Raw genomic sequence first — 27,668 nt, forward strand, 5'->3', positions numbered from 1 at the left:
CATTTATAAATCCACCGAAATTGCTGTGCACAACATACAAATATTATGTGCGCGCGCTGAGAATGTTCAAACATTGTATGTATGTAGTGGTGAAAAGAGGTTGGCTCTGGTCGGACTTTGATTCGTCACAGAACCGCCTTCTTCTCACTGCATGCAGAGTACGGACTATAAAAATACACTGAGGAACGTCTTTGCTGCTGCAAAGCAGACGATAGCAGATTTATTCGAATGGCTGTTTAAAGCATGCGTTTCAAATGGATACAGGTTTACGAAGCCGATTCCGAGCGAGATGCAGCTGTAGTTGAAAGCAGTATACAAGAGATATCAATCGCGTGTATATGATTGGTGGGCCAAATATTCCGTAATAATGCGTCTGTGTATGGGTTATCGATCGTTTGTTCATTGCACGTTGATTCGTGTGTGTTGCTCGTTCTTCACCCATACAGCTGTACAATTTGTGCGATACTGTGTGCTGTGCTGTGGCAGTAACGGCGCAATATACTGCTGCAGATAACGAATGTGCGAGCGAGAAGGAGATGGAAGCGTAATGCCATCAAAGAGATGAGTAGGGCAGGGAAAATTGATATGTTCTCTCATACATTATTTATTTCATTTCATTTCATTTACTTTGCATTATCGATTTTCAACTAGCAGCAACGGATATACATGCACAAGTGGCGATGTTCTACACGCATATGTTTATAAGCAGCTTTTTTCGTTTTCTTTTCCTTGTTCCAGTATAGCGGTGCGTGTGTAGTGGTGTGTTCGATGTGAATGCATGTATTTTTTTTATATTCTATATGTTGAACTATAGGCACTCCAGTAAAACATTGTTAGTAAGCCAAATAGTAAGTAGACATTCGTGAATGTAAACAGACGCATCTTATTATGCGTGTTTATCAACGTGAACGCAACATTCTCTGCGAAAAAAGGTCAAATAGAGCTTTTTGTTGATTTTAAAGCCTCGTTATATTTTCATTAGTGTTCAATGTTCAAAATCCAACTTCCTTCAAAATCAAACTGATCATATTTATGACATTTTGGAAATTTGGAAATTCATCGAAATAGAAAAAAAAAAAAAAAACAACAACAGCAACAACAGTCAACTGAAACGAGCAATGATGGAATTTTTTTTTCTTCGAAACCTCCTTAAACAATTTTTGTGATTTGAAATGAATTATTTATTAAGGAAACAAAATCAGTGAATTGAAAACGTGAAATACAATCAGTGAAACACGATCAAACAGTGAATTGAGAACACTAAGCGTATCTGAATTTGCGCTTCATATCCAAAGGAGAGAAAAAAAAGAAGAAAATAAAAATATCTGAGCCAAGAGGAAAAAAAAAAACTAAAGTGGATAAAAGCAATAGAAACAGTTTGAAGAAAGAATAGTTCGCAACCAAGAACTGATCAACCGAATTGAAATTGTTGCATTTGGTGTGATGTGTGAGAACTTTATGTTTTAATTTTCGACAGCATATTGTGATTGAATGTTAAGTTAATAAATCAGTGAAAAATCGAACAATAATGCAAAAATTGTACTCAGAATCACCAACAGCGTCAAATATGTCGAATGGTAATGGTAGTAACGGCGGCTCAGGAAACATGAGTCCAATGAACAGTGCTTACAATATGAATCAAATGCCGATGTCGGGCATGGCGTCGGTCTCACCACAAGGCTCGGGAAACAACGGCAGTAGTGGATTCGGAAATAGTGTTCTAAATTCAAACGGAATGGGACCGCTTGGTTCGTCCATTAACTCGATAAATGGTAACTGCATGACATCGAGCGCAATGTCCTATGGTGCAATGAGTTCGCCACTCAGTAATATGGGATCATGTAATATGGGAATCGGAAGTATGGCTGCCACAATGAGCAGCTACACAGGCGTTGGTAGTTTGAATTCAGCTCGTGACTTAGGCGACGGCGGATCACCCAATTCAGGCGTGTTACAGCGTGCAAGAGTCGAAAAACCATCAACATACCGACGCAGTTACACGCACGCAAAACCGCCATATTCATACATCTCACTAATTACAATGGCAATTCAACATAATTCGTCTAGAATGCTCACACTCTCCGAAATCTATCAATTCATTATGGATCTGTTCCCATTCTATCGGCAGAATCAGCAGCGATGGCAAAACTCAATACGTCATTCGCTTAGTTTTAACGATTGTTTTGTGAAAGTGCCTCGCACACCCGACAAGCCAGGAAAGGGTTCATTTTGGACCTTGCATCCAGATTCGGGAAATATGTTCGAGAACGGTTGCTACCTGAGGAGACAGAAGCGATTCAAAGACGAAAAGAAGGAACAAGTACGTTCATCGCACAAGAGCCCATCGCACAGTATCGAAGCGACAAGTCCTGGTAGCAAAAAAGATATGTCACATCACGACGAACATCATCATCATCACACTCACAGTCATCACACACATCATCATCATAATCGTGAACATAAAGGCGGTTTGAATCACACAGCCGAATCACACCTAGCCAATATGATAAGCGGTGCAGCCACAGCAGCAGCAGCTGGCCTGAATATTCATGGTAAAGATGCTGAAGCGCTGGCAATGTTACATGCAAATGCCGAATTGTGCTTGAGTCAACAATCGCATGTACAACACCATGGCGGTCCCGTCGGAGGTGGCAACAGCGTTCATCATCAACTCCAGCAAGAAGAATTGACCGCCATGGTAAATCGTTGCCATCCGAATTTACTAAGTGAATACCATCCAATGCACCATTTGAAACAAGAACCAAGCGGCTACACGCCCTCCACTCATCCATTCTCAATAACCCGATTGTTGCCCACGGAATCAAAAGCGGATATTAAAATGTACGACATGAGCCAGTACGCCGGCTACAATACACTCAGCCCGTTGCCCACATCACATGCAGCCTTAGCCCAAGATTCGTACTATCCCAGTTTAAGCTATCATTCGACATCAGGTGCAACCAGCTTGTGACATCAGTATCAACTATCGTAAGCTTTTTGAGATGGGGATACATTCTTTACCGATGCAAACCGGCAGCTCCAATAGTTTGGAGGCAGTCTCTGCGATTGCTGGTAATTTTGATGAAGGTAACCCAAACAAAAACAAAGCGAAACAAAACTCTAGCGAATATAGATCGTTTCTCATTAAGCGCGTGTAATTTTGAATAGATTTTAAAATGCATATATGAAACAATTTCATTGACATAATTTGTTTAATTATTACTAACATTTAATTTTTTGACACATACATGCAAAGAACACAAAAAATGCTAGTTGCAAATCGTTATCTAGTGAGCGACAATGTCACTCTCAATCAACTCATACGCATACAAATTTAATCGATCTGAATGGATAAGAAAAGCGACCTTCGCCATATATATCTCTCTTTAATTCTCTCTCTCTCTCTCTCTCTCTCTCTCTCTCTCTCTTTCTCGCTCTATATATCTATGTCTTGCACATCAAATTAGACGTACACAATAAAAAAAAGCACATTCAATTTTCCCTTTGGGACTAACGGAGGTTTTTATCATTTATTGCATTCACACGTATCCTTTATCCGTTCAGGCATTTGTTATAATAGAAATTTTCTTCTCTTGAAAAAAAATTAAAATACATTATACTTTATGACATTTCAGTGTAGCATGTTATTTCCTCTTAGGGCTTTGTTTCATATTATTTTCCGATTTTTGTTTTCAATTTTCAAAACAAAAATTTTCAAAAAAAAAAACTATTACATTCATACTGAACGAAATACTGAGTATTGTGGTAATAATTTTTTTTTTCGCTTTTAGATTTTGTATTACGTTTCATTTATCGGTTTATTGGAACATCAAATTAAATCAGAAACATACAAAATAAATGTAGATTGTAAATATTCAACCAATTTAATGTCAAATTAAGTTTTCTGTTTGAGAGATAGATAGAGAGAGAGAGAGAGAGAGAGAGAGAGAGAGAGCCAGACCCAGAGAGAAAGGAGAAAAAACTTGTAAAGCAATATGCAATGTTTTGTGGATTCATTGAAGAGATAGGCATTTAAGAAATGGCAAAAATCGATGTGAAAAACCAATTCACTCGCAAATAAAATCATGTTCTCGTAATGATCAATTTCATAAATACCAAATTCGATTTCGTAACATTAATCGTGTTGACATTTCCGTCTCGTATAGTTTCATCCACTTTTTTAATTTTTAGTAGACATTTAATACAATTTCTTATTAATGATCAAACCATTTTACTCTATGACTGGAAAACTATGTGAAAGTTAGAAGAAAAAGCGATAGTTTTCAGTTTGATTGATACAATCGGGACGGATGGAAATTCGGCTGAGTTTATAAAAGAAAAAAAAAATTACGTAGGTCTACAACTATTCCTTGAATAAGAGTAAGAACGTTTGAAATACCATAAAAGATTTAATTAAATAATATAAAATCATTTGTAATTAGATTTTTCTCATTACATAAATTTATCTTCAAAACAAAACACTAACAAAAAAAAGTGAATAAAAATTGATGCATATTTGACTAATAAGTAATAGTGAGCGAATAAGCACAAACACACACAACATTCAAGAAAACTTAAAGCCATGCAATAAATACAATCACATAATAATGAAATTAATTATTTGTGTTTTGCATTTGGCTGAATGAAACAATCATATGCCGAGACGAAATTTAATACTAAGCAACTAAATACACTTAGTACACTCACACACCAAATAGTCCACACAAACGTAATATTAAGGTAAACTGGAAGAAAGTAAAAAAAAAACCACACACACACACACACACACACACACACACACACACAAAACCAACATTTGACAGACAGACAAATAATGGCATCGATTGCTTTGATCTATTCGGTTTTTATTCGGTTCATCGTCGTAGTTACGCCGTTGCTGCCCCATCATCTAAACTGTAACAGAAAATTTATTGAGAATTATCTAAGAAATCTAAAGTAAAATAAATTTAATTGTACTATTATTAATATATCGTTATGATATGTAAAAAACGCACAGAGAAAATATGAACGTATGTGTAATAAACTATGATAGAAACCCTATCTATCAAAAATCCAAAAAGAGAAACAAAAAAAACGAATACTATATTTAGCTGCAGGAAACACACACACACACACACACACATATATTAAATGGAAATTATTTTATCAAGTCGATATTATTAACGGAAAATGTGAGACAAATTAAGGAAATTTAGAATTATGTGTAATTTCTAACGCTAAATTTTAAAATGAAAATCTGAATGAAAACGAAAAAAAAGTGCAGCTCACGCTGAAGTAAATATTGCAACAATAACAAAAAATTAAACAAAAAATATAAGTTCACACACAGAGACATCCAATCATGAAAAATTTAAAGAAAGCATATTCTACACATTCCAACTGATAATTTTTAGGTAGGCTTTATTATTAATTATAATGATATATATTGTATATTACATAAAAGTAATTTTAAAATTAAAAGCCTAAAAAAATTAAAAAAAAAAAAAAACACTACATTTTTGATATTATTGTGGCTTTTCTGATTTAATCTCCTCATCATCGCAACTGGAATCACATATCTTGACATCTTTGAACTATGCGTCGGGTGTGCACATTATTATTCTAATTGGCAATACATGAACCATATATATCATATGGTCGCTTGGCACAAAGGCCGCCGTCACGCTGAAAGTGAGCTTGTACGATCGAATATTGAAGTTTATTGCTCTCTTATATTTTTTTTTCTATCTTGGTTGTTGTCAATAGTTCTACGGCAAAATTCCCAACGATCGTGTTTGATCAACGAAAAGAGTGTATGATATCGTGTATGTAATGAATGTCTTTTATTATTTCAATGAAAGTTTCGTTCGCAGCAAGAAACTGAAATAAACAATTTTGATTGATTGGTAAATGTTTGAATTGGAAATCACTGATGAGAGGTAATATTGGTTCAAAGGTTTTTATTAATTAAAAAATTGTATCGTCTTCCAAACTGAACACGCACATTCTGAGAATTTGGTGTTGAAAAGTGTGTTATTTCCGATAGAGTGAATACAGAAAATAATCATGGTAAAAACCGTAAGTGTTATACGCTAAGGCTCTGATTCGAGCTAAAATGAAATGCTAATCAGATAATTAGCGTACATAATAGATTGAAATGCTGTTCTAGTCATCAACTGAATATGTATTTACAAAAAATATAACCGATAGAAAAACCAAACAAATTCAACTAATATGCCCAAATGATATTAGAATATTGTTGACATAAAAATTACGATCGATTTGAAGTTGTGGCGCGCGCAATCATATATTCGCCAATTTCGCGTAAAGTGTAAACCAGAACAAAGACAAATAAGTGGAGAAGAAAAAAAATACCATTTCGACACATGCACACAACAATGATGCAAAATTATCCTCGGAAAAACATTATTTAAACTGTGCCGTATTCTATATATATTCCAAATACCGTAAAAAAAAATTCTGAATTTTTGACGAATAGCCAGACAATTCAGTTTCAAAATCAAACTTTTTTTTTTCATTGGAGAGTTTCATTTTTCGCGGTTTTCATTGAACATTTCCCATCTTTTAGCAAAATCCAATTGATCATTTGGAATAATTCCGAACAAACTCTTTGGATTTGTGTCGTAGAGTTTCGACACATTTTTTTTCGTCGGTCTGAACGAAAAAGGGTGGTATTTACCAACGTATTTTTGACTTATTCCATCAGGAACAAATTTCGAATTTGATATTGAAAGCTGTAATAAATACGGATTTACCGTACGTTTTTTTTCTACTTCAGAAATACGCGAAGTATCCGTGCCGATCAGGGCAAGAAGCATCAAACGTTGTGCTGTGAATGAAGCTGTATTTATGTTTGCAAATGATTAATAAATATTAATAATAACGTTTTAAGTAAATAGATTTTTATGGAGAATGAAAGAAAGAGGCCAAAGACATCTGCATAACGTTCCTCACTAGGGGTTTCACGCAACTTAAAATTCATCTAAAATTTCAATATTTCTCTCTTTTCTCTAAAATTCTCTGGGATTCACCAAAATCCGTATTATTTCGAAATATTTCAACATTCACCTTGAAAATTATGTTCTGGAAGTGGGTTTTGGTGGATCTTCAGGATGGATCAGACTGGGTTTGACAATGCCCTGGTCCATCCTGAGGTTGCACTTCCAGAACCAGGAGCGATTTTGAACAATCCTGAGGATCCACCAAAACCCACTTCCAAAATTTTTAGATTCAAAAAATTCTAAAAAAATTCGAGTTTATGAATAAAAAGAAGCAATATCTATAGTTTACACATAAAATGGTTTTATTTCCAGCTATTTAGTAAAACCTTCGGCCTTCGAGTTTGCGTGAAACCCCTAGGTTCCTCATGCGTTCATTGAGACTCTTTTTTCTCTCTTTCGGTTGTTATTCGAGAAAGTATTCAAATGATTCATCAAAAAGGCATAGTTTTCTTTTTTTCGAAATATAGAAATTGATGAAATGATAAAAAGAAAGAACGCGTGCGCATCAATTTTCAACTTTTCACATCAATCATTTCGGATGATCCAAAACAAAACAAAACAAAGAATTTTATATTTTCACTATATAAGATTTTCAAACTAGAAAATTCGTGGGACTACTTTCTGTTTTATAGCCTAGTTCGGCAAGAAAAAAATCGCGGTGAAAAACAAACAAATAAATTTTTAAAAAATATAAATATTCCAAAATGATAACTTCGCCACGAATTGACCTTTTTTTGAACAATAATCCCGACGAATCGACGAATTTTTTTTACAATGTGCATGGCGACAAAATTTTCTCTGGCAAATTTTTCATGGGTAGCAGAAGGTTTTTCGTATCTGCAGCCTATTTCAGCTAAAAATGGTGTAACATTCATAACCGTGTCCGTAAGAGGAACATTCTATCCTTTGATCACACTGATTCGATCCGGAGAATTGCGTTTGAAAATTTTTGCGTTATTTTTTTTCGACGAATTTAAGTAGGCTTAAAACTAGAAAAAAATTGGACAATTTAAGAGAGAAATTTCTCTTCCTACATTTCATTTCATTTAATACGCTTATGCACCAATAATCCATACATTTGCCAGACGAATGAAATCCGAATTGTTGACATGAAGTCAATTGTTTGTAATATAAATGCCCTAGGACAAGATAAAGATGTGCATGCACCACTGAGGCACTCTTTTTATTACAGCCTGTGGATAAAAATCTGTGCAATTTGTTTGCTCTTCCATCAAAGAAATTCTTAATTTGAATTCCACTTGGTTTAATTTATGAGATGATCGTCATAATACTAATAGATCTAGGGCACAATCCAAATGACTTGAAAATAATTCTGAAGCTCGGCTGTTTGACATTGTTCGTATGGCACATTTTTTTTCATTTCTCTTCATTTCATTCGAAAGTCCATTTTTTTTTTTGCTTAAATAACAGAAAAAATAGTTCGATTACTTACCACTCAGATAAGCACTGCAATGAGCTGGAATTACATTTAATAGCAATATTGTTCAGCTGAATAAGTATTGTACAGCTCATAATAATATTCTATTTTAAATTTTCCAAATAATATGGTAAGTCATTTTCAGAAAGTAATAATTTCATACTCTGTGTTCTTTTCGTATTTGCTTTCGCTCCGTCGAGCTTTAGTTCAAGCGAATATCCAAACCATTAAGTCAAAGTCGAATATATTTCGTAAAGAGCACAGATGGCGTAGTATGCAGTTTGTTGAATCAATATTGCCCATTTTGTAGACATAAGTAATAAAATTTGGATGAGAATAAAGACTATTTCAATTGGATTATTCAAACATATTTATTTACACGATTCATGAAAAGAGCTAGGAGATGCCTTTTCAAAAGTAATATTCGATTTTGATTAGTTGGGGATCCAAGTGGAACACGAAACTGATTTATGGAATGAAATCGTGTGGCGTATCACTGCTCGAAAAAAAAAAAACACTAAACACTTAAAAATGCATGCCTTTAGCTGACAAGTCGACTTTTGCCTCTTCAATTTGTTTTTGAATTTCTTCGGCTGCTTCGGGACAATCGTTGAATGTGAAGACACGATATAAAACGGTGTACACTGAATAACCCTACAAATATATTGAAAATAACATACAATTAGTATGAACAAAATAAATAAATTCAATGATAGACAATTAAAACTTGTATCTAATCGCAATTGTGTTACTTACTCCAAACATTCCGATCAGGTAAATTGGTAGGAATTTAATGTGCAGCATCATTTCTTCGGAGACTTTTGGTTCGCCGGTTAGCAGGTATAGGTAGACAGCTAAAAACCCAATCAGCGCACCCAACCATTCCATTAATTTTGTCATATTGATTAAGTGTTTGTTTATTTGTTTCCACTTTTAACTTAAGGTTTATGAACTTAGCAAATCCAATGAAATTCTATTGAAAATAAAAACGTCCTGAAATCCAGTGCCAATCCTTTGTTTACGTGTTCAGTCAATGTGCAATCGAGCTACGATAATCGCTTGTCATGAGATTTTGACAGTTCTATAAATTACAGAAACATCTGTAAGGTTTATATTGTTTTTTTACATGTGCGACCGATGAAAATTTTCAACATTAAATTGAAAGCTTGTTATTGTTCGAAACGTAAACAAATGTTAAGAAAAATTGAATATATTTTTTAATAGTTCAAACTAAATCAATAAAAATTAAAATACTCAAGTATAAACATAGAAAGCGATGATACAAAATATTGGATACGCTTCGCCATCTCTGTGTGAAAAGAAGAAACAACAAAACACCAGAAAAAAAAAACGATTTTGTTCAAGTCGTACAATACAACGCATTTACATTGAAATAAATGTAATTCTGGTCATATAAAATATAGAGAGTCAGCTATTTTAATTGATTGGTAACAAAATTTTTATTTTTCTCTTCTCATCATTTCACTATTTAAATGATATTCGAATTCGGTTCAACTGCATAATCTGCATGTAAAATTCAAATATATACAGTGTGTTTTAAAATTGAATGCAAATCTACTACATAAGAATCTCTCTGCCACGAAAAAGTGTATGGGCACTTTTTTCCCTCAGAGGCCATTTTACTGAGGCTACACAGCTACAGAGTGTTTCATTTTCGATTAAATCACCATGATTTCATGCTAAGGGCCACTGAGAGCCCATTTTTGCAAATATATCTATGGTTTTTAGCTCTTAGGAAATATATTGAGACTCACTAAACTTTCCAATAAAGAAACAAAGGAAGTTTGACTGAAGGAATTAAAATTAACCCATACCGGAACCTACGAAAAGAGATTGGCATTCAATTATAAAATTCCCTGCATATATATCATTGAAATCGAAATATGTAATAAGTATTATCTTCACTAATAATTGAAATACTGTTCGTTTTTTGTGCTATTCTTTCGGTTGTTGTTATTATTAAATAAGCATTGGGGCAGCTGATTGAGTATCGCACAAGAATATTATAAATGCATACATAAATAAATTACTAACACTTTAGTTTGAAAACATCATTCAACTTCACTTATCGTCTAAAATAGTTCAATGATTTTGGATGGAAAGTGGGGTGTCAGAAGGGAATAAAGTGTATGGCATTTGATTCGACAGTTGAGTATTTTGATCCAATTCAATTCAAACCTTGTATTTGCCATATTTCTATGCTAGGATAGATAGTCTATTCCAGCATAGATCATCGGCATGCGGTGCACACAAATACACACGCTTGCCTCGCTCAGTGCACGGTCGTTAATGTACGGAAGATGTGTGCGCAAACAAGTTTTCGTGCAGTATGCGGTATTGTTGTGAGTACATGTTTGCGTGCGCGCGAACGACCGTGTACAGCGAGACGCAAGCGTGTGTGTTTGTATGCATCATATGCCGATAAATTATGCTGGAATAGAAAATCTATCCTAGCATAAAAATATGGCAAATACAAGGCTTGATTCAATTCAATTGAAAAGAAACCAATGAAAAGAAATCAGTTTAAGGGCGGACTGGGTTTTGCGAAGGATTGAAGAATATTTTCATTAATGAGATGTAAAACGATGTATGTTCATTCTTAAGCTTTTGACGACTAACTGAAATGATATATCAGAAAATTGTCTTCGGCAAAGTTGTCGACTTTAAATTATTAATTGTGAATTTGTCGTTTCAATTTGTTCTTTTTTTCTGGTGTTGACTTTTTTTTCTGATGTTCGTTTAATGAAGTGCCGTTGAATTAAATGCGATACTCTTTGCACGTCTTATGCTATTAAAATCGCTGAAACTTGGATTTACTTTTGTTAGGAAATTTTGGTTGTCAAGTAAACCATAGGTTTGACTTAGAATTGGCTGTTGTAGTGAGCCAAAGCTCTGTGATGTCTTCTGGAAGGCGGTATACGTTGGTTGATGCGTTTTTAGATATATTTCGGGAGTTTCACCCGTATTTAAAGCGGTAAATGGATTTTTTATTGCCTTATTAATAACACCAACCGGTTCATATTGGTATGGTTGCCGAATGCTATTGAAAAAGTTATCGACAAAGGTGGATTTAATGTCTGTAATTGGTCTTGGCGAGAATGGTGCATGTGTTATTTCGGTTTTGTATAAAAGGGGTGATGGTGGAGACGTTGGAAACAGGTTTGTATTGCCAATGGTATACGCTTGACCGGTGTAACCTGGTGCCAGTATATTTCCAGGCAAATGCTGTTGTTGCGGCGAATTCATAGCACCACCAATGCGTAAAATCCGCGTATTGATATCATTTGTATTCACATTTCTCAAAAAGAATCGATGGAAGCGTGATGATAGCACATAAATTGCACCCGGATCTTGAGCTGGAGCACTCAAATCAGCCACAAATTGAAGACGTTCTTTGTCGTACGACACAACTCTAAAAACAAATTTATGGAAAATGTGAATAAAAATATGAATTAATAGTAGAAATTGAACTCTAGACTGCATATCACATTTGATTAATTGTAATTTTCAATTACTTTTGTTTGTTCGTGTTTGGGTTCCATTCGGCGATTGCCGTTTCACTGAATGGACTGAAGAAAATTGAGCCGTCACGTGGACTTAGTGCCAAGCCAATTCCTTGCGACGATTTTTTCCCAACTAAACGTATTTGCAGTTCAGCGCCAAATGGCAATGGTCCGGCACGCAATGCACTGGTTTTAACTGAAAACAGTCTGCCAAACGAGAAATATATTATAAATTTTGCACATTAAATTGTTGGGAAATGATAGTTGTTACCGGTCAGTGGCCAGTGGTTGGAAGTAAACAACTCCGAGTGTTGCATCAAATGTGATGCCAACAATACCGTCCATCAGCGTGAATCGATGACCTAAAATGTTGGATTGCGCAAAGTTTGGATCCGGAAACATGGCAGGATGCGATAACCGCCACGTAAGATCACGACCGCTGTCATACACAACAATTGCTGAAACAAATGAAATATTACACATTTAAATGTACTACACGTTCAAAACGTTCACTGTTCATATCGCTTTCGCTTTACCTGGTTCCACAGTGTCGGTTATGTAGACGAACACATCGTCGCAATTATTCGATGGCTGTGATGTGGTTTCATCTATCACCATATTGGTGAACAACGTTTCACCGCGAATCACTTCAGGTGGGAAATCAATGCTGTAGATTTAAATAATTTTTAATAAACAGTGAAAAATCCCATGCAGATGACAATGATTCATAGTTTGGCTTGTGTAGAAAAGTTACTTTCAAAATCTTACCGTCTTACGACTTGATCCGTATTCAAATCAAAAACCAAAATCTTCGGTGGACACGTGACTTCAAAATCTTCGAGTGATCGTGAAACTCCGGCGTCGAGTGCCCATAATCGGTTGCACGAATCGATTCGCATACGATAAACCGATACGAGTCCTAATTCACTACAGTTGTAAGCACGTTGGCCCGCAGTATGGAACGACCAATCCGGATATGCTTGTAAAACGGATGAATCTCCAGCGATTTTTCTTGGTACAGTTGATACGGTAGCTGGGACACCACTGAATAGACGAGGTGTTGCAATAAATATACGTTCATAATCAACAGCAATGCCGGTTGCAACTACTGATACTGGATTGTAGAAGTCTTTATTGTTAGTAGGTGCATCCCATGGTAGATTGTATGTCAACACATTCCATTGTTTGATATCCTCTAATGGTGGTCCACTGGCCTGAATCTCCCCATAGATCACCGGAGCCCAAAATAACACCAACAAATAGATATGTACAACTGTCATTATTGCAGTTAAATCAGTTCAGCTAGCTTTTGGCACGGGTGAACAAATGGGCAAGTGCAATTATGGCACATAAATCTCTCGGCTGTACCAATACTTTTCCTACAAAAACAATAAGAAAAAAGAATTTCTATACGTATTCCAAGGTTCATTGTTTCCTTCAATTCCCATATAAGTTTCATTTCTTTAAATAATACGATTGCTTGGATTTCAAAGCCAATTTTGACCGCCAAAGTATCACTTACGAAATAAAAAAGAATTCCATTAAGCACAAACATACTACATACAGCCCTACTTTTTCTCTTAAATCGACAGTTTTGACGGTTGATATTTTTAACTTTTATCAAAATTTACTGCAACATTTTTCGGAAAGGAACTTTTTTGGTATTATCAACGAACCATAAAATATTTAAGTTTTAGACTCTTTTTTTTTCATTTTTTTCCTTTTAATTTTAATTCTGAGCCAATTGCATATGTTTGTTTTTATTGTGACTGCGTAAGAACTGGTTTATGCAGAGAAAAAAACCACGACATAAAATAGATTAATGTTTTGATCTCAGGCATGTGTTTGTTTTTATTCGCATGTAATTTCACTTTTTTCGGACCACTTTATACGAACGAAATCCGGTTTTTGGTGAATGTGCATAAAAAAGGTTAAATTTCTCAACAAGTTCTCGCCACAGCGTAGTAAACAGCAAACAATTATCATCGTAACCGATTAAGTAGCAGAATATTTTTGCTTTGTTTTTATGTTTATGGTCTTTTTTTCTCTTAGCTTTCATCACTCAGTGTCCGACTAAAGTCTGCCATCACTTTCAATATCGACATGGTGGGAAAACATGGACCATTGTCGAAAACCATTTCGAAAAATGTTTATTGTCTAGACTATTTCGATGTCTATGGTGAATTGCTTGAAATAATTTTGTTTAATAATTTTCTTTTACAAATTCACACAATCATGTTTGGTGCATTGTTTTCTTTCCTCCCTCAGCGGGCGACTGGTAGTACGTGAATCAGTATTAATTAAGACATTTTTTAAGACCTGACTACAAATTTGCAACGCGTCGAATACTGTGAGTTGCACTTAACAAACCCAACATTATTGGCAAATATTGAGCTAGAGTGGAAAAAAAACGTTTCGAACAAGCAATTCCATGGAGTTCGATGAGAAAATCAACACATGAACAAAAGACGAAAAATAAATATATGCCTACACAGTCTTATCGTTGCACTTTTTGTCAACGTGACGAAAATAAAATGAAATGCTATTTTAGAAGAGAAAGAAAAGTGGTACCCATACGACATTGACTGTTCAATTATTTTATGTGGCCTATTCTTATTTTTCCAGCACTCAGCGAAATGTAAGACGCTTTAAAATTATGTTGTTGCAGTGCACAAAATCACCACGTATATAAATATCATTATATCATTATTATACGACGCATGCATACAAACAATCTTTGCAATTGTACGTCGTTGCTGTTGTTTGGCTTAGGTTTTTTTCTTTTCTTCTTCTTTCTTCATGACATGAACAATGAATTTGGTGTTGCATAAGTTCTTGGCATCGTGTATGTCAATCGCAGCCGCGTCGAATGAATGGCATATATTGTGCGAAAAATGAAAGACCGATTCGCAATAATATTTATTGAATGCGAATACCATGTGCAGAAATTGAATTCCGAAATTGCTATAAATTTTACGAATTGATTTCATTTCATTCACATTAAGCTAGTAAGAAGAACGCCCCAATATGGACATACAAATGGCGTGCCCAATAAACAGACATTTGCATTATTATAAAATCATCTTTGATGCTTGCGCAGTTCTTATTATGTGTGTGTGTATGTATGTGAATTGAAATTTTTGGCAAACTTATTATTGCACGGAAGAATGCCGTAACCTAATGTCAAAATAATCGGCAAAAGTTTGTTTATGTGTATGCTTAAAGACGTAAAATGCTCATCGCAAATCATTCATAAAGGTGTTACAAAGTCCAAATATTTGATTCCATGCGGGTTTTTTTTTCAAATTTGCAGAAGGTCATTTCTCACATCAATTTCTAAATTTGGTCATTCGTTTTCTGGGCTTCAACAAATACAAATAAACATTACCACTATCATTTGATTATTTTTTCTACACAGATATTACCGTTATGCTACATCGTAACATTTCGCAGAATTCAGGTGAAATAGTAATCAAGTTCGGAATATATATATGTATAAAAAAAATAATGAGAAGCGAAATCTTCCTAATTCCGTTTTCCTCAAACGAGTGATTTTTTCCTTAACAACAAATGCATTCTCGTATTGACGCTGAACTCAGCCACTGCTTCGCTCGTATTTATCTTCATTGTGATTTCGCTATGTCTACCGAATTCATAATTATTTATCGTGCGAATCTTCATCTCCATTTAACTATTAGGTAATCGCCACAAAAACAATGTTCAACACACAAAATGTACAAAGTGTATTTCGAAAAAAAAAGTGAGAAGAAAAAAGTGCGAAAAATATTATAAATACACATCAAATGATAAATCGACAATTTTCAACGCCCTTAATCACTCTCTGTTTCGTTTGACTTTCGCCCGATTGCAAAAAGCAACACCAAAAGTGAAATGTAAAAAAAAGACGAGCAAAGCAAAAAAAAAAAAAAAAACCAAAAACATCAACAGTTTTTCGTTTGGAATAATTGCAAAGCAACTGGCATCTACATTAATACACGCGCGCACTATCGTATATCTATTTAGCTGCAATTAAAACGAAATCGTAGGCAAAAACGAATGAAAACTACAGATTTAAAACAGAAGCAGCAACGCAAAAACAAAAAGTACCGTGATGAAAAATCTCTCATGGCGCTACGATAGATAAGATGCAGACAAGATCATGAAATCAATGAGACAATGGTCGCAATTAAATGCTGCTCAAGCTCAATTAACGAAGTTCGAAATGAATGAGAAATATAGAAGAAAAGAAAGAGGGAGAAACAGCAAGCGAGCGAGAAAGAGAGAGGAACGAAAGAGAGTTGTTCGTGTATTTTTCCAGTTAGACATAGTTCCGTTCTTCCACAATCCACTTCGTCTGACCTGCATACCACACTGAAATGAGGAAAATGATCCGAAAAAAAGTGAACTGAATAGATCAAGGGTTATAAGCATGAACGAATCTCAATTTGCAATGAAAATACAATCATTATGTTTTTCTTTATTTCGTCAGCATTTTATTCCATTGATGTTTTTCGTCGATCTTTTGCGGCACTAACAGTGAAACCGAAAGATCACCAACCACAATTATCGTTACGAAGATTGCTGTTATTACTATCAAATGTACTCGATTACCGCATCCATTTCCGTTTTGTGATCCATACTCATCACTCAAAGTGTGAAGATATTATGGACATTTTGTTTTTGTCGGTATGCAATCACGTCGAATGGAAAAGTGTCAAACTAGAGAGACATTGATTTGGCCGGACGCAATCGTGATTGTGAATGTGAATAAATCGAATTGATGCATATATGCAAAGTCATTTTCACTTTTACGTCGCATTTGCTCCCACACTGTGCAAAACCTACAAATCAATTCAATTCACTTCACGTATGCATATCGGAATTGATGTTGCATCTGTCGCCGCGATTCGGCGCTTTGTGCACATGGACAACGCAATTCGTAAACAAATACATGAATTTTTGCTGTAAAAGTATTTCATTATATCAAGGGTATCGCCTTGTTATTACCGATCTCATATGATTTTCTTTTTCAAGCTTATTACCTCCATTTCATGCAATGCCTGAGTTTGGGCTTCATTATTGTTGTTTTTTTATTTAATGGTCAACACGTGGTTCCACAGACACGATAAATTTTTACATCCACTCACATGCCGCAAAATGATCAATTACATTTAGAGCCACTACAAATAAAATGTTGCCGAACACTTAATTACACGACATTATGGTATAATATTTCCAAAGAAAAACAAATGGCCGCAATATTTCTTGTCACAAATTGGATTAAAGTTGCATTAGATCGGTTTGCAGTCATTAGGCAATTTGTGGCTTTTATTCTGGATTTATTTTGATTTTTTCATTTGCAGAAAAAACAAATGTTAACGACGCTGGATGATGAAATAAACCGAATTTATCCGACTTGAGATAGGTTTCACTTTTATCGAATCTTCTGCAGCATGATTTTCAGTAATTATACTCAATCATCATCTCATTGACTCTCTTAATTATAGTCTTTATTTACTTTTAATTATAATTATTCAACGAAGATTCGGAAAACAGTGAAGCGATTTGGATAAGACGTTACATTAACCGGCTATGCTGTGTTGTGCCGTATCGTTGGTTGAATTCGAATGAAATTCATTCAATGGATAATTCACAGCCAAAATTAAGTTAATATTAGTAAATGTTTAAATTGTGACCAATCGTTTTTTGTGCATGCCTTTATTTGCCAGTCAAAAGCACTCTGCTCGCTGATAGGTGAAGCATGAATTCAAACAAGCCGTAAATGCCGTGATAACAATTATGAGAAATAAATGAAGCAATTTAATTTCTATCGAATAAACAACCATTTGATTCATATTCTGAACCAGCAAATAAATTCTTCTTTTTATTTTACTTGTTTTTAAAATATTAAATGGTTAAGTCGTGAACATCGCTGAAACATAGTTCGGACAATTGAATTAGAAACTTTCTCTTTTTGCTTGTGCATGCTGTATCCAAGAGTTTTTTCAACGTTTTTTTTTACTTAGTCTTGATGCAGTTCAGTGAATGAATTGTTGGTTGCAAATCAGAGGCGTGAATTTGCTCTTTTTAGCATATGCAAATTCGTTTATGCATTTTTTTTTTAAATTTGCATACATCACTTCCCCATGACTTTTGACCAACATGCAATGAAGAGACAAATTTTTTTTTTACTCTGAAAGCAGATTGAACGTCAGATTTCTCTGAACATCTCCAGAATGATTCGTTAATTGTTGGTAGTGTCTTACATTTATAACAAAACGTACAAGATACAAACACACATAATTTCTTTGTGGTAAAATGGAATGTCGTATCAAGGTTTCAATGACTGATGGTCGTGCAGTCATTACTTACGCATGCAACACTTTGCGCGGGTACACGTAATTTGAATACATATAGAAGCATATACATACGAACACAAACACACACACGCACTCACGTTGAATCATAATCACATTTAAAATGCCCAGTCATTCAAATGATCACGTGAAATAGTAAAGATACCAAGATACATAGCAACTGGTTTGCGATTCGGCCTACCGTAAAACGTGTATACTGTGCACCAAACAGTAACAATGTATCCAAACGAATGCCAATTATTTTACAACAATGAAGAAAATCAAAAACAACAGCAGCAGCAGCAGCACTAGCTCCAACACGAGAACTCTTAGATTACTTTTACTTTTCAACGGTGTTTATTACTCGGGTTTTACTTTTTCTTATTTTCTCATGGTGTTTACATGAAATGTACACATTTTCATAGAGTTCTTATTCGTTTGTAACTTTTACCCATTACCGGTTACTAGAGTCAAAATAGTAGCCACTGTCTCGTAATTTTTTGCTCGAACTTTATCTATTGACGTTTTCATTCATTTTTTTTCTTTTCATTTTCACCGTGCAATTAAAAATCAACGTAACGCTATTTTTTTTTATATAAAATGAACGAGCCTCTCGGGCTTGGGTGCATGATTTTGCTTGTTCCTTCTGTTGTTACATCGAATAGTAACTGGTTTGTTACAAAGCAAATTGAACAAACACTCAAGTTCCAGAATCAAAGAAAAACAAGAATTGGAGCGAATTGAAAACTTAAAAAGATCTGAAAAAACAGTTTGATCGATATTTTTTCTTCACCGCAGATCTTGACGGTTGAGTCTACACGGCCATCAGGGAGGCAGTGATGGCAACTGTAAACCGATAATTCAATGAAAACACTGTGTAGTTGAATTCAACATAAATTTATTATTTTTGCTTTGCGAAAAATTGTGCCGATGGGATAATAAAAAAAAAATCATTCAAATCATTTGATTGTATAATGTATGAATAAGCGTTGGAAGCAATTAATTTTGTTGGGTCAAAGAAGTTAACTGTTTGTTATAAATTTACTAAGGTGCACCATGAACACTATTGCAAATACCGTTAAAATATCAGCATAGTGGAAAATAAAGCAATTATCAGAATGGGATTTAAAAGATTTGTTGGAATGCGACGCCCAACAATAAAAAAAAAGTACACATTTAATGTGAACGCACACGTATTGACCTTGAAAAGACAGCTGAAACGAGATAGTCTCAGCAACACCAGACTACCACAAATTAATCTACCAACATTATGTAATGAGTTCATTCGTTTCGTATGCATGATCAATACGATATTTCCGACTTAATAAATCGAACCGTTTTTTGCAGGTTTTCACATATATGTATGGTGTATGTATGTATAACTTGGGCTTGTGGCTCGTGAAAATATAAAAGCTAAATGAAAATGGGCCGACGATTAATGGGCTTTATTGTTGGTGAAAACCAAAGTTAAAGCACACGGTCGAAGGACTTCCATTTTTATATAGAGCATTTTCTATCTTTAAAATCTTTTGACGTTCAATTGGTACTGAAAAGAAAACAATTGATAGCAGCGTCTTGGTAACCACACATCGACCGCAATGTCAAGCCAAATCTTTCAAATCGAAGTCACAGTCTCTGAAACATGTTGAACTTCATTTTTTGTAACGACCACATGCTGCAAAACGTGTAGACATTTTCTTCTTGTTTGCTTACATTACTCACGTTCCAACTGTTCAAGATATTGCACAAAGTTAGTAAAAACAAAAAAAAAATGTTTCTTTCCATTTCAACCATACATCTTGCATTTTGATATTTTTTTTTTTTGTAATGAAACACTTTCCATTTCTTTCTCTTGTTGATCTGAAATTGTGTCTTAATTTATTTGGAATCGGAAGTGTTTATGCTTCTGTGGTTATCGGATTATACAATCACTTTTTGACTTGGTATTGTATTTGAAGGCACATAAAATACATCATATATGGTTTTATGCAATCTATCTAATGGTTCATACAACAAAAAAAAACAATTTATTTAGTCTTTGGGTCTAAAAAAAAAACTGATTCAGCCACACTGTAGTCGTATATTTTGTTTGTTTTCTTAGCATTCAGAATGAATCAAATATGTTGTAAAATATGCCTTTGGCAAAGCGAATGATTTGCTAGGTTCAATGACACACGGTCCAACAGCTTTTTGCTGCCTTGATGGCATGCTGTTTTTGTATTCCGACAATCGGTTAGAGTTCATTTGCGGAGTAATGCTTCTTGCCGATCGGCAAACATTATCGGTTTGTGTCCGAAACCCAATCGTAAGCTAAATATTTAGAATAAGGTTTCACCAAATGCCTCTGGTCAATACGGCAATTTGAATTGAGATAATGCGGCAAGAGCATACAATTCAAGCAAGATTTAAAATGTTGATTCATATTAAATCCCAACTTAATGCCTGAATATAACATTTAACCACCTCCCGCGAATTCTATTTTTGCCACGTAAAATTAGATCCGATTTCAGTGATATTAACATTCTAAATATATGGGCTAGTATAAATTGAGGCTGTGAGAATGAAAATGGCAATACAGGAATAAACATTCTGAAGCGCTTCAAGAAAAAAAAAATTCGCAAAAGTGAACCATGAACCTCCTATGCTGTCCATGTAAATTCATGTTTCTTTTTTGCATATTCAGAACTCATGATTCAATTTTGCGATTTTTTTTTTCTTGATGCGTTTCAGAATGTTTATTCCTGTATTGCCATTTTCATTCTCACAGCCTCAATTAATACACCAAAAAAGTTCATGGCAGATTCCAAAAAAAAAAATTACCAACATCATAAATCACACAAATTTACATTGTGGGTCGCGAAAAGATGACGATGTCGAATGAGATTAGACGGATTAAATGTTTGACATTTAAACAATATTTTTGAATGCCGTACTCGTACATATAGTTCATCTACAACTCATATTCGTTACGTTGATTTGTGTTTTCAGAAATGTCATCACTGTAAACCTACAGCAAACCGAAAATGTTATCATAAGTGTAAAATCAGACGGACTATATACGAGTTGCGAAATATTTATGGAACGAAATCCTCTTTATTTGTCAACTGCTTAAAAATGCATTGAAGCAAGTGTAAAGTCCTATGGAACAATGCTTTAGCCTTTTTTAAGAAAGAAGTTTTATTGTACAATTGAAAGAATGGTCCTAAAAATGTACTTAAAAGCACAAGAATGTGATAGTAGATTCTCAGCAATTCGGTCATAAATTAGTAATGTTATTTAACTTTAAATAGAATAATAGTTTATATCCTTAGCAAAAATACGCCATGTTCATTCGCACCTTTTCGATTGTGTGCAAAATGCCATAGTAGAAACGCATAGAGAGCAGATTTCATAGTGTAAAACATTTATGTTAATAGACGTTTTTATTTTCTTCAAGGCCTCTATGCCCTAGTTGGCATTTTCATAGAATATCATTTGGTTGAAGAAATGGGGAAAGAAATGAATTTCTCTTTGCATTTCATCGTGAATTCTAAAAATTGGCAAATGCAAACCAATTTCAATGTCTGTATTGAAGAATCAATGTCTGAATATTGCATCGGACTGTGAAGAGCTAGTGCATATGTAGCGTAGGTAGTATGCTCTACAATTGCTTTTACTAAGTCGATTCACGCGTTTTGGTTTGTTTAACTCGGCTGTTGTAGCAAACACACTTATGAAAATTACTATCGATTGTCATAGGTACATGGTGTATTTGTAAGTAGTGCATGGAATTTTCGATGTGAACTGGCGATCAAATTCGTATTATTTTTCAATTATCATTTCTAAATTGATTCCGCATTGCATTATAAAACATAACAAATGGAAACATTTTAACTATCAAATTACCGGTAATTCCGATTCAAAATGCTTTGCTCATTGCTATTGCCTACTATTTGATAGCTGAAGCTAACTATACTTTTCAGAATCAATGGTCAATTTATGTATGCTCGTTACACTTCAATTTGTTCGTTTTGCTTGCGGGTGTCTCTAGCATGCATACTTTTTTTTCTTCTGTTTTTCCCCTTTTCTTTTAACAAACAAAGAGATACATCGACCTTCCAGCAGTCAACTTGGGAAGTGGTTCACTCTTTTTAAAAGTTATGAGTGTTCGATTTTCTAAGTTCAATCCATAACAAAAAATGCATATGTTTTTACGCTGGATACACGCAAGCCATTGATTCCGGCATTATTACGCACTTTGAACTCAAAGGCAAAAAATTATATTGTAAACACAGGATTGATTTCAATGTCATTCGATGATTGGCACGTACCGTGCCGATGGATAGTGTCAATCAATACACAAGCCACAACCAAAACAAGCAAGGAGATGAATTCATTTATGGTAGTGTTTATTTGACTTGTCATTTTTGATTTTTTCCATTTTGATTTCTGTGAAAAGCCTATCTTATGAAAATAAAATCAAAACTTCATGAACCCGAACTAATGTGTGGTCCATTAATTTGAGATGATTGGTATGAAATTCATATGGTTGCTTTGTCCATAAAATGTTCAAGGTAATTTTTATGTTTGTCGATGTTTGACACTTTATGTAATTTACGAGATATTATTAGGACTATCTCAAAACGGTGCGAATAAATAAACATGTCGAACGGCTTGAATTTTTTTGTGATCGGTTTTAGATTTCCCGATGACTTTGGATGTTGTTAAGCCATATGAAGGTAGCCACCTGCATCCCGCTACGTAAATGGTATGTGCGTCGATGATTGCATTCGTGTTTCTATTTCTTAAAGCTTATGCAATAGCTGGCAATGGCTACGAAACAGAACTGTCGTTCGACGAAAATCATTGCATTCAAATTTGAATTAGTCTAAATTCGTTGGCAATTCATTTATTTGTGTCGAATTTACAGAAGAAAAAATAATACAAAGCCTTAGTGAATGGTTTTGAATGAGCATGCAAATGCATAGCATTCACTACACACATATACACATACACTGTGATCAGCGGCCAATTCAAACTGGATTCAAATGGAAGAACCATGACGTGAATGGAAGTGGAAGAATGGAATTCTATAAGAATTCTAAGTAAGTTTGCTTAGTTTTTTTTTCCTTTCATTTACAGCCAAAATTATACTTAAAGCCTGTCAAAAGGCTGTCTGTTATCTTTTCAGCTAGCGCATTTCAATTGATATTTGGAATAGTTCACATGCATTTGAAATAAAATGAACAAATTTGAAACTCAAATCAAAAAGTGAATTGTTTGCCATTAATTTGGTGCTTTGGAATAGAAGCATGTATTTTATTACGGGTAGTTTAAACACATTATATCATTGAGTTATCCATTGAGTTTTTAGATTGATTTGATTTTGTTTTCGAAAGCACTGTTAGTTTTCGTAATAGCAAACACTCACACACAAACCAAAATATTTCACAGCTTTATATGAGAAAGGACCGAGTTCATTAACAAAAAACAATTTTTTAATGGCATAAGAGAATGATAGATCATTATCAGTAGCCGTGAAATGATTTCAATTTACATATTTCTCTCACGTTGATCGGATGATTCACGATATTGATAGAGGTCATACAACGCCGAACCAATGATGTATGATGAATTTATTGGGATAAGAGAGGTGCTACATTGTAATAAAATGAAATGGGCCCAATAAAATAAACGGTTACGGAACAATCATTGCATTTGCATCTCAATAAAATTCTTCTCATTGTAGTTTTCACTTAACGCTCGCGTAACCGAATTTTCTTATGCAAAGCAAAAAATAGCACAACAACAGCACACACAAAAATCGAGTAATAAAGATGTAATGATGTTTAGCATTCAGGGGGTATGGCACTGCTATTATTTCATCTCAACGTGCAGTATTAAGTAATTTTCGTCGTCGAGTTAAAAGCAAAAATTTGCCTAGAAGTAGCGATCTTAGCGCGTGTAATGCGTCATATCTCACACAATTGAAACATTTATTATCGTCACCGTTTTGTTTTCGATTCGATTTGAAATTTTGTTGGTTTATATTCGCCGTTTCTTTTCAACTGGACCATTTCTTTTGTTTAATGTTATTCGGACTTTCACTTTCGATTAATAAAAATTGCTTTTGACATATTTTTCTTTATATTTTTTCAAAGGGAAAAAAAAGGGTTTCAGCTCGAAATGCAGAATGAATTTACATTTGCCTGACTAGATAGTTGTTATCCAGATTCGATTTATGGTACTTTTTGACCGACACAAAATTTTACAAAAATTTGCACATATGATGAATATATTAAAAAAAAAAACAAAACCAAACCAAACAAAACAAAACTTTAATTAAATTACCTTTTTCTATGAAACCACTTTACACGTGAAATTCACAACCGAACCCGTTTGTAAAAAAAAAATCAGAGTAACCAGCTGAAAAAATCGTTTTAAAAAAACTGTAAAAAAAAAATAAGAAGCAAAAACAAAAGACGATGTGAACGATCCAAAAGCGCTAAACCAACTGTTTCACGGAGAAAAGCGTATCACAAATAATATACACACACAATATACGGAGAGATTGTTTGTTTGGTCTCTTGTTTTGCACACAAAAAGTGCTTCAGTTGAGGCGTACGCTTGTCTATATATTGGTTTGTCTGTGCGCGTCTTGGATTTTTCTCATGCTTGTCGGCTGCTGTTGCTGTTGTAGCTGCTAAATGGTATTGCAATTTGATTTTTGCATTAGTTTCAACACAGTTTCGCTCTTCGCCTTTTCACCGAATCTTTCAAAATGCCACTCTTGTCGTACCGCTACTTGTGTGCGTGTACAATTATACCGTTTGTTGGCTGTTCTGGAGCAAAAGATTACCTCATATTTCGAATATTTAGCATGGAGCATAATGTTATCAGTTTTTTTTTCTTCTCTCAAATGGCAATTTATATATTGTCACAATTTAACAATCAGGTACGGTTCAAATTCTGTCCAAATACAGCTGAAATTAGCGAATATGAATAAAAGTAAAAGTAATGGTCGCCTAACCACTTTCTAACAACTGGTTGTGTGTCTTATGTCCTTTATTATTATGTCTCAATTTGATTAAAATTCACTTACACATTCAACACATATGCATATTTGCTACGATTATGTACGAACTCTTGCTGCTTATATGCTAGTCACACTAACATAGATTTACCATTTAAAACGTATTAAACACACAATCAACATCATAATTACTAATTGCGGCTTGCGCATCAGTTGAATCCGTCTACAGAAGCCGGTAATTTAACTATCCGTCTCAATTCACGTCATCTACTAAGGTTTTTTTTTTCTCCGTTGTCTGTGTGTTTTTTTCCGCTACGCATGCTGCATTTAAATCAGGTGAGCGCTAAGCGATATACCAACTAAATTCATTGCGTGTTGTGGATGAATGAGAATAGAAAGGAGAAAATTATTGCCTACTAAGCGGCGTTTAACTACATAAGTTATTGTTATTTCTATTTGGGCTTTAAAAAAAAGTGCAAGATCAACCAAATTTTTGCGCATTTTATATGCCCAATTTTACGATTAATCCAGAGCTCAATTAAAAACGTGGTTGAGGCTATGAAATGACCAAAACTCATAATTAGAAGAGCTCCCATAATATGGGGAACAGTCAGAACCACCAATTGATCATCATCTTTTCCGCTGGCTGCTTGGTTTAAAATCTTTTTTATTTCTTCATTTGCGGCAATTGCCTGACTCAGTTTGTTCCATCGTTCTGTCAATCCAAACTCAAACAGTTGCCTGATATTATAATTAATTACCGGCAGCATATGGTAATCCAGCTTGATTGGCATCTTTAAAAATAAAAAATATATAAATTATGAAATTGTTTAAAATTGAATATAAATATAAATATACCGCAATCGAGTAACTGTAGATATTATTCGATCGTGGAAAACAAAACATTTTGGATCTAGAGATTGCTGGTGTATTTTCTGCGTGCAATCGCGAAACAGCTACCGCCAATTTTTCATCGTACTCCAAACGCTTCAAACATTCATCGGTGTAATAACAAATCTCGAAATGTTTGCGAACAGCGACAGAAGTCTGAAAGAAAAGTATACGACTGTATTGGTGATGAATCAAGTGAGTTCAAAATGAACGAATTCGAGGGCAATGTATTACCTCGTCATTGCCCAGATAATGAGACAGGGCCACTGATTTTTTTTTTATAAAAATGAATTAAATAAGAAGAAGTATTTTTTGAAATTCATTTTCTTTTTGGAAATTGAAAACTTTACAAAATTCGTCGAAAATTGTAAGAGAGCAAATAGTAATATGTAATTACTAATAATTTAATTGAATTAATATACCTTCACCACCGCTGAATTTGAAATCATGTTTAATGGCTAAATTTAAGCTATTGATTTGTTGCTTGTAACGTGGCCGAGTTAAAATTCCAATCAGAAATGAATTGAAAGACGAACTCATCACGATGCCGTACATAAAGAGAAAAACCATCATCACTCGAACAGAAACCCGTTGTGGCTCATAGGTTGCGTACTGACCCAGTCCGGAGGCCATTGCCATCATCAGCGTCCATACATAGCTCTCATTTTTACTTTCGACACGAATCAACATATAAATGATTAGGGCATTGAAGAAAATGGCAGCAACCAGTGTGAACCATGTGCCAACCGTATAAATGCTGAAAATATTCTGCCAAAGATCCTGCGGTCGTGCTGTTGCAACACACCATGTTTGATCGTCCTGAATGTATGGAATTGAGACCCATAGAATTTTCTGCACGCGAGCATCATTGTCCATGCCACCAATCAATATATCAGCTTTCCTGCCAAGAGATAATTGCCAATTTAATTTGTCACAACAATAGCGCGTTAAAATCCAATCGGTATCAATTACTGTGTCAATAAAGTGGAATAGATGCCTGTTTCATTGCTCACTGCACGATTTTCGCGAGTTCCGTTCACGCGCATAAAAAGTGGTGTCATTTTCAAAGCTTGTGCAATCGTTCGTATCATCAAAACCTCCAGGCCCATGTCAAATGAATTACTGTTTTCGTCGAGGAATACAAACGGTTCAATGATACTGCTTCCAATTCGCATCTCACAGCCATGTAAATTGTTTGGAATTTTCGGCCTAAGTCTGTTTACTATAGTAATCACTGGATCAAATGGATTTTCGTCCAAATATTCACATTCTTCGATTAGATGTAGTTCAGTGACTTCCATGGCGCAATTATTACCATCATATGGATAAAAAGTATGGGCTTGTACTATACTAGAATTATAACGGTATGAGATAACATTTACATTGATCATGTGGCGATTCAGAAACAATTGTAAAATCGATTGC

General features: G+C 34.5%; 3 protein-coding genes across 3 annotated transcripts; 1 reads left to right on the forward strand and 2 right to left on the reverse strand.

Moving 5' to 3' along the window:
* Positions 1-824: 824 nt before the first annotated feature.
* Positions 825-5,509, forward strand: LOC129575678 (protein fork head). Its single transcript, XM_055459591.1, has one exon. It carries the CDS (start codon positions 1,529-1,531, stop codon positions 2,969-2,971), a length of 1,443 nt encoding a protein of 480 aa, XP_055315566.1. The 5' UTR covers positions 825-1,528; the 3' UTR covers positions 2,972-5,509.
* A 3,303-nt stretch (positions 5,510-8,812) lies between these two features.
* On the reverse strand, positions 8,813-9,515 carry LOC129575679 (dolichol-phosphate mannosyltransferase subunit 3). Its single transcript, XM_055459592.1, has 2 exons — positions 9,217-9,515; positions 8,813-9,114 (listed from the first exon to the last, which is right to left on the reverse strand). Exons 1-2 carry the CDS (start codon positions 9,358-9,360, stop codon positions 8,986-8,988), a joined length of 273 nt encoding a protein of 90 aa, XP_055315567.1. The 5' UTR covers positions 9,361-9,515; the 3' UTR covers positions 8,813-8,985.
* A 139-nt stretch (positions 9,516-9,654) lies between these two features.
* LOC129575677 (major royal jelly protein 1) lies at positions 9,655-24,906 on the reverse strand. The gene is made up of 6 exons (XM_055459590.1): positions 24,671-24,906; positions 12,753-13,363; positions 12,521-12,651; positions 12,256-12,442; positions 11,997-12,191; positions 9,655-11,893 (listed from the first exon to the last, which is right to left on the reverse strand). Exons 2-6 carry the CDS (start codon positions 13,262-13,264, stop codon positions 11,221-11,223), a joined length of 1,698 nt encoding a protein of 565 aa, XP_055315565.1. The 5' UTR covers positions 13,265-13,363; positions 24,671-24,906; the 3' UTR covers positions 9,655-11,220.
* Positions 24,907-27,668: the final 2,762 nt, after the last annotated feature.

This window comes from Sitodiplosis mosellana, unplaced genomic scaffold (genome assembly GCF_009176505.1).
Source record: "Sitodiplosis mosellana isolate CC-2019 unplaced genomic scaffold, AAFC_SMos_1.0 Smas_scaffold_6167, whole genome shotgun sequence".
Lineage (NCBI taxonomy): Eukaryota > Metazoa > Arthropoda > Insecta > Diptera > Cecidomyiidae > Sitodiplosis > Sitodiplosis mosellana.

Coding starts and splice junctions, on each gene's coding strand:
- LOC129575679 (XM_055459592.1), bottom strand. CDS start 9,360: ATGACAAAATTAATGGAATGGTTGGGTGCGCTGATTGGGTTTTTAGCT. Junction 9,115..9,216: donor ACCTGATCGGAATGTTTGGA/GTAAGTAACACA, acceptor ATATATTTGTAG/GGTTATTCAGTGTACACCGT.
- LOC129575678 (XM_055459591.1), top strand. CDS start 1,529: ATGCAAAAATTGTACTCAGAATCACCAACAGCGTCAAATATGTCGAAT.
- LOC129575677 (XM_055459590.1), bottom strand. CDS start 13,264: ATGACAGTTGTACATATCTATTTGTTGGTGTTATTTTGGGCTCCGGTG. Junction 12,652..12,752: donor ACGGATCAAGTCGTAAGACG/GTAAGATTTTGA, acceptor TTAAATCTACAG/CATTGATTTCCCACCTGAAG. Junction 11,894..11,996: donor CCAAACACGAACAAACAAAA/GTAATTGAAAAT, acceptor ATTTGTTTTTAG/AGTTGTGTCGTACGACAAAG.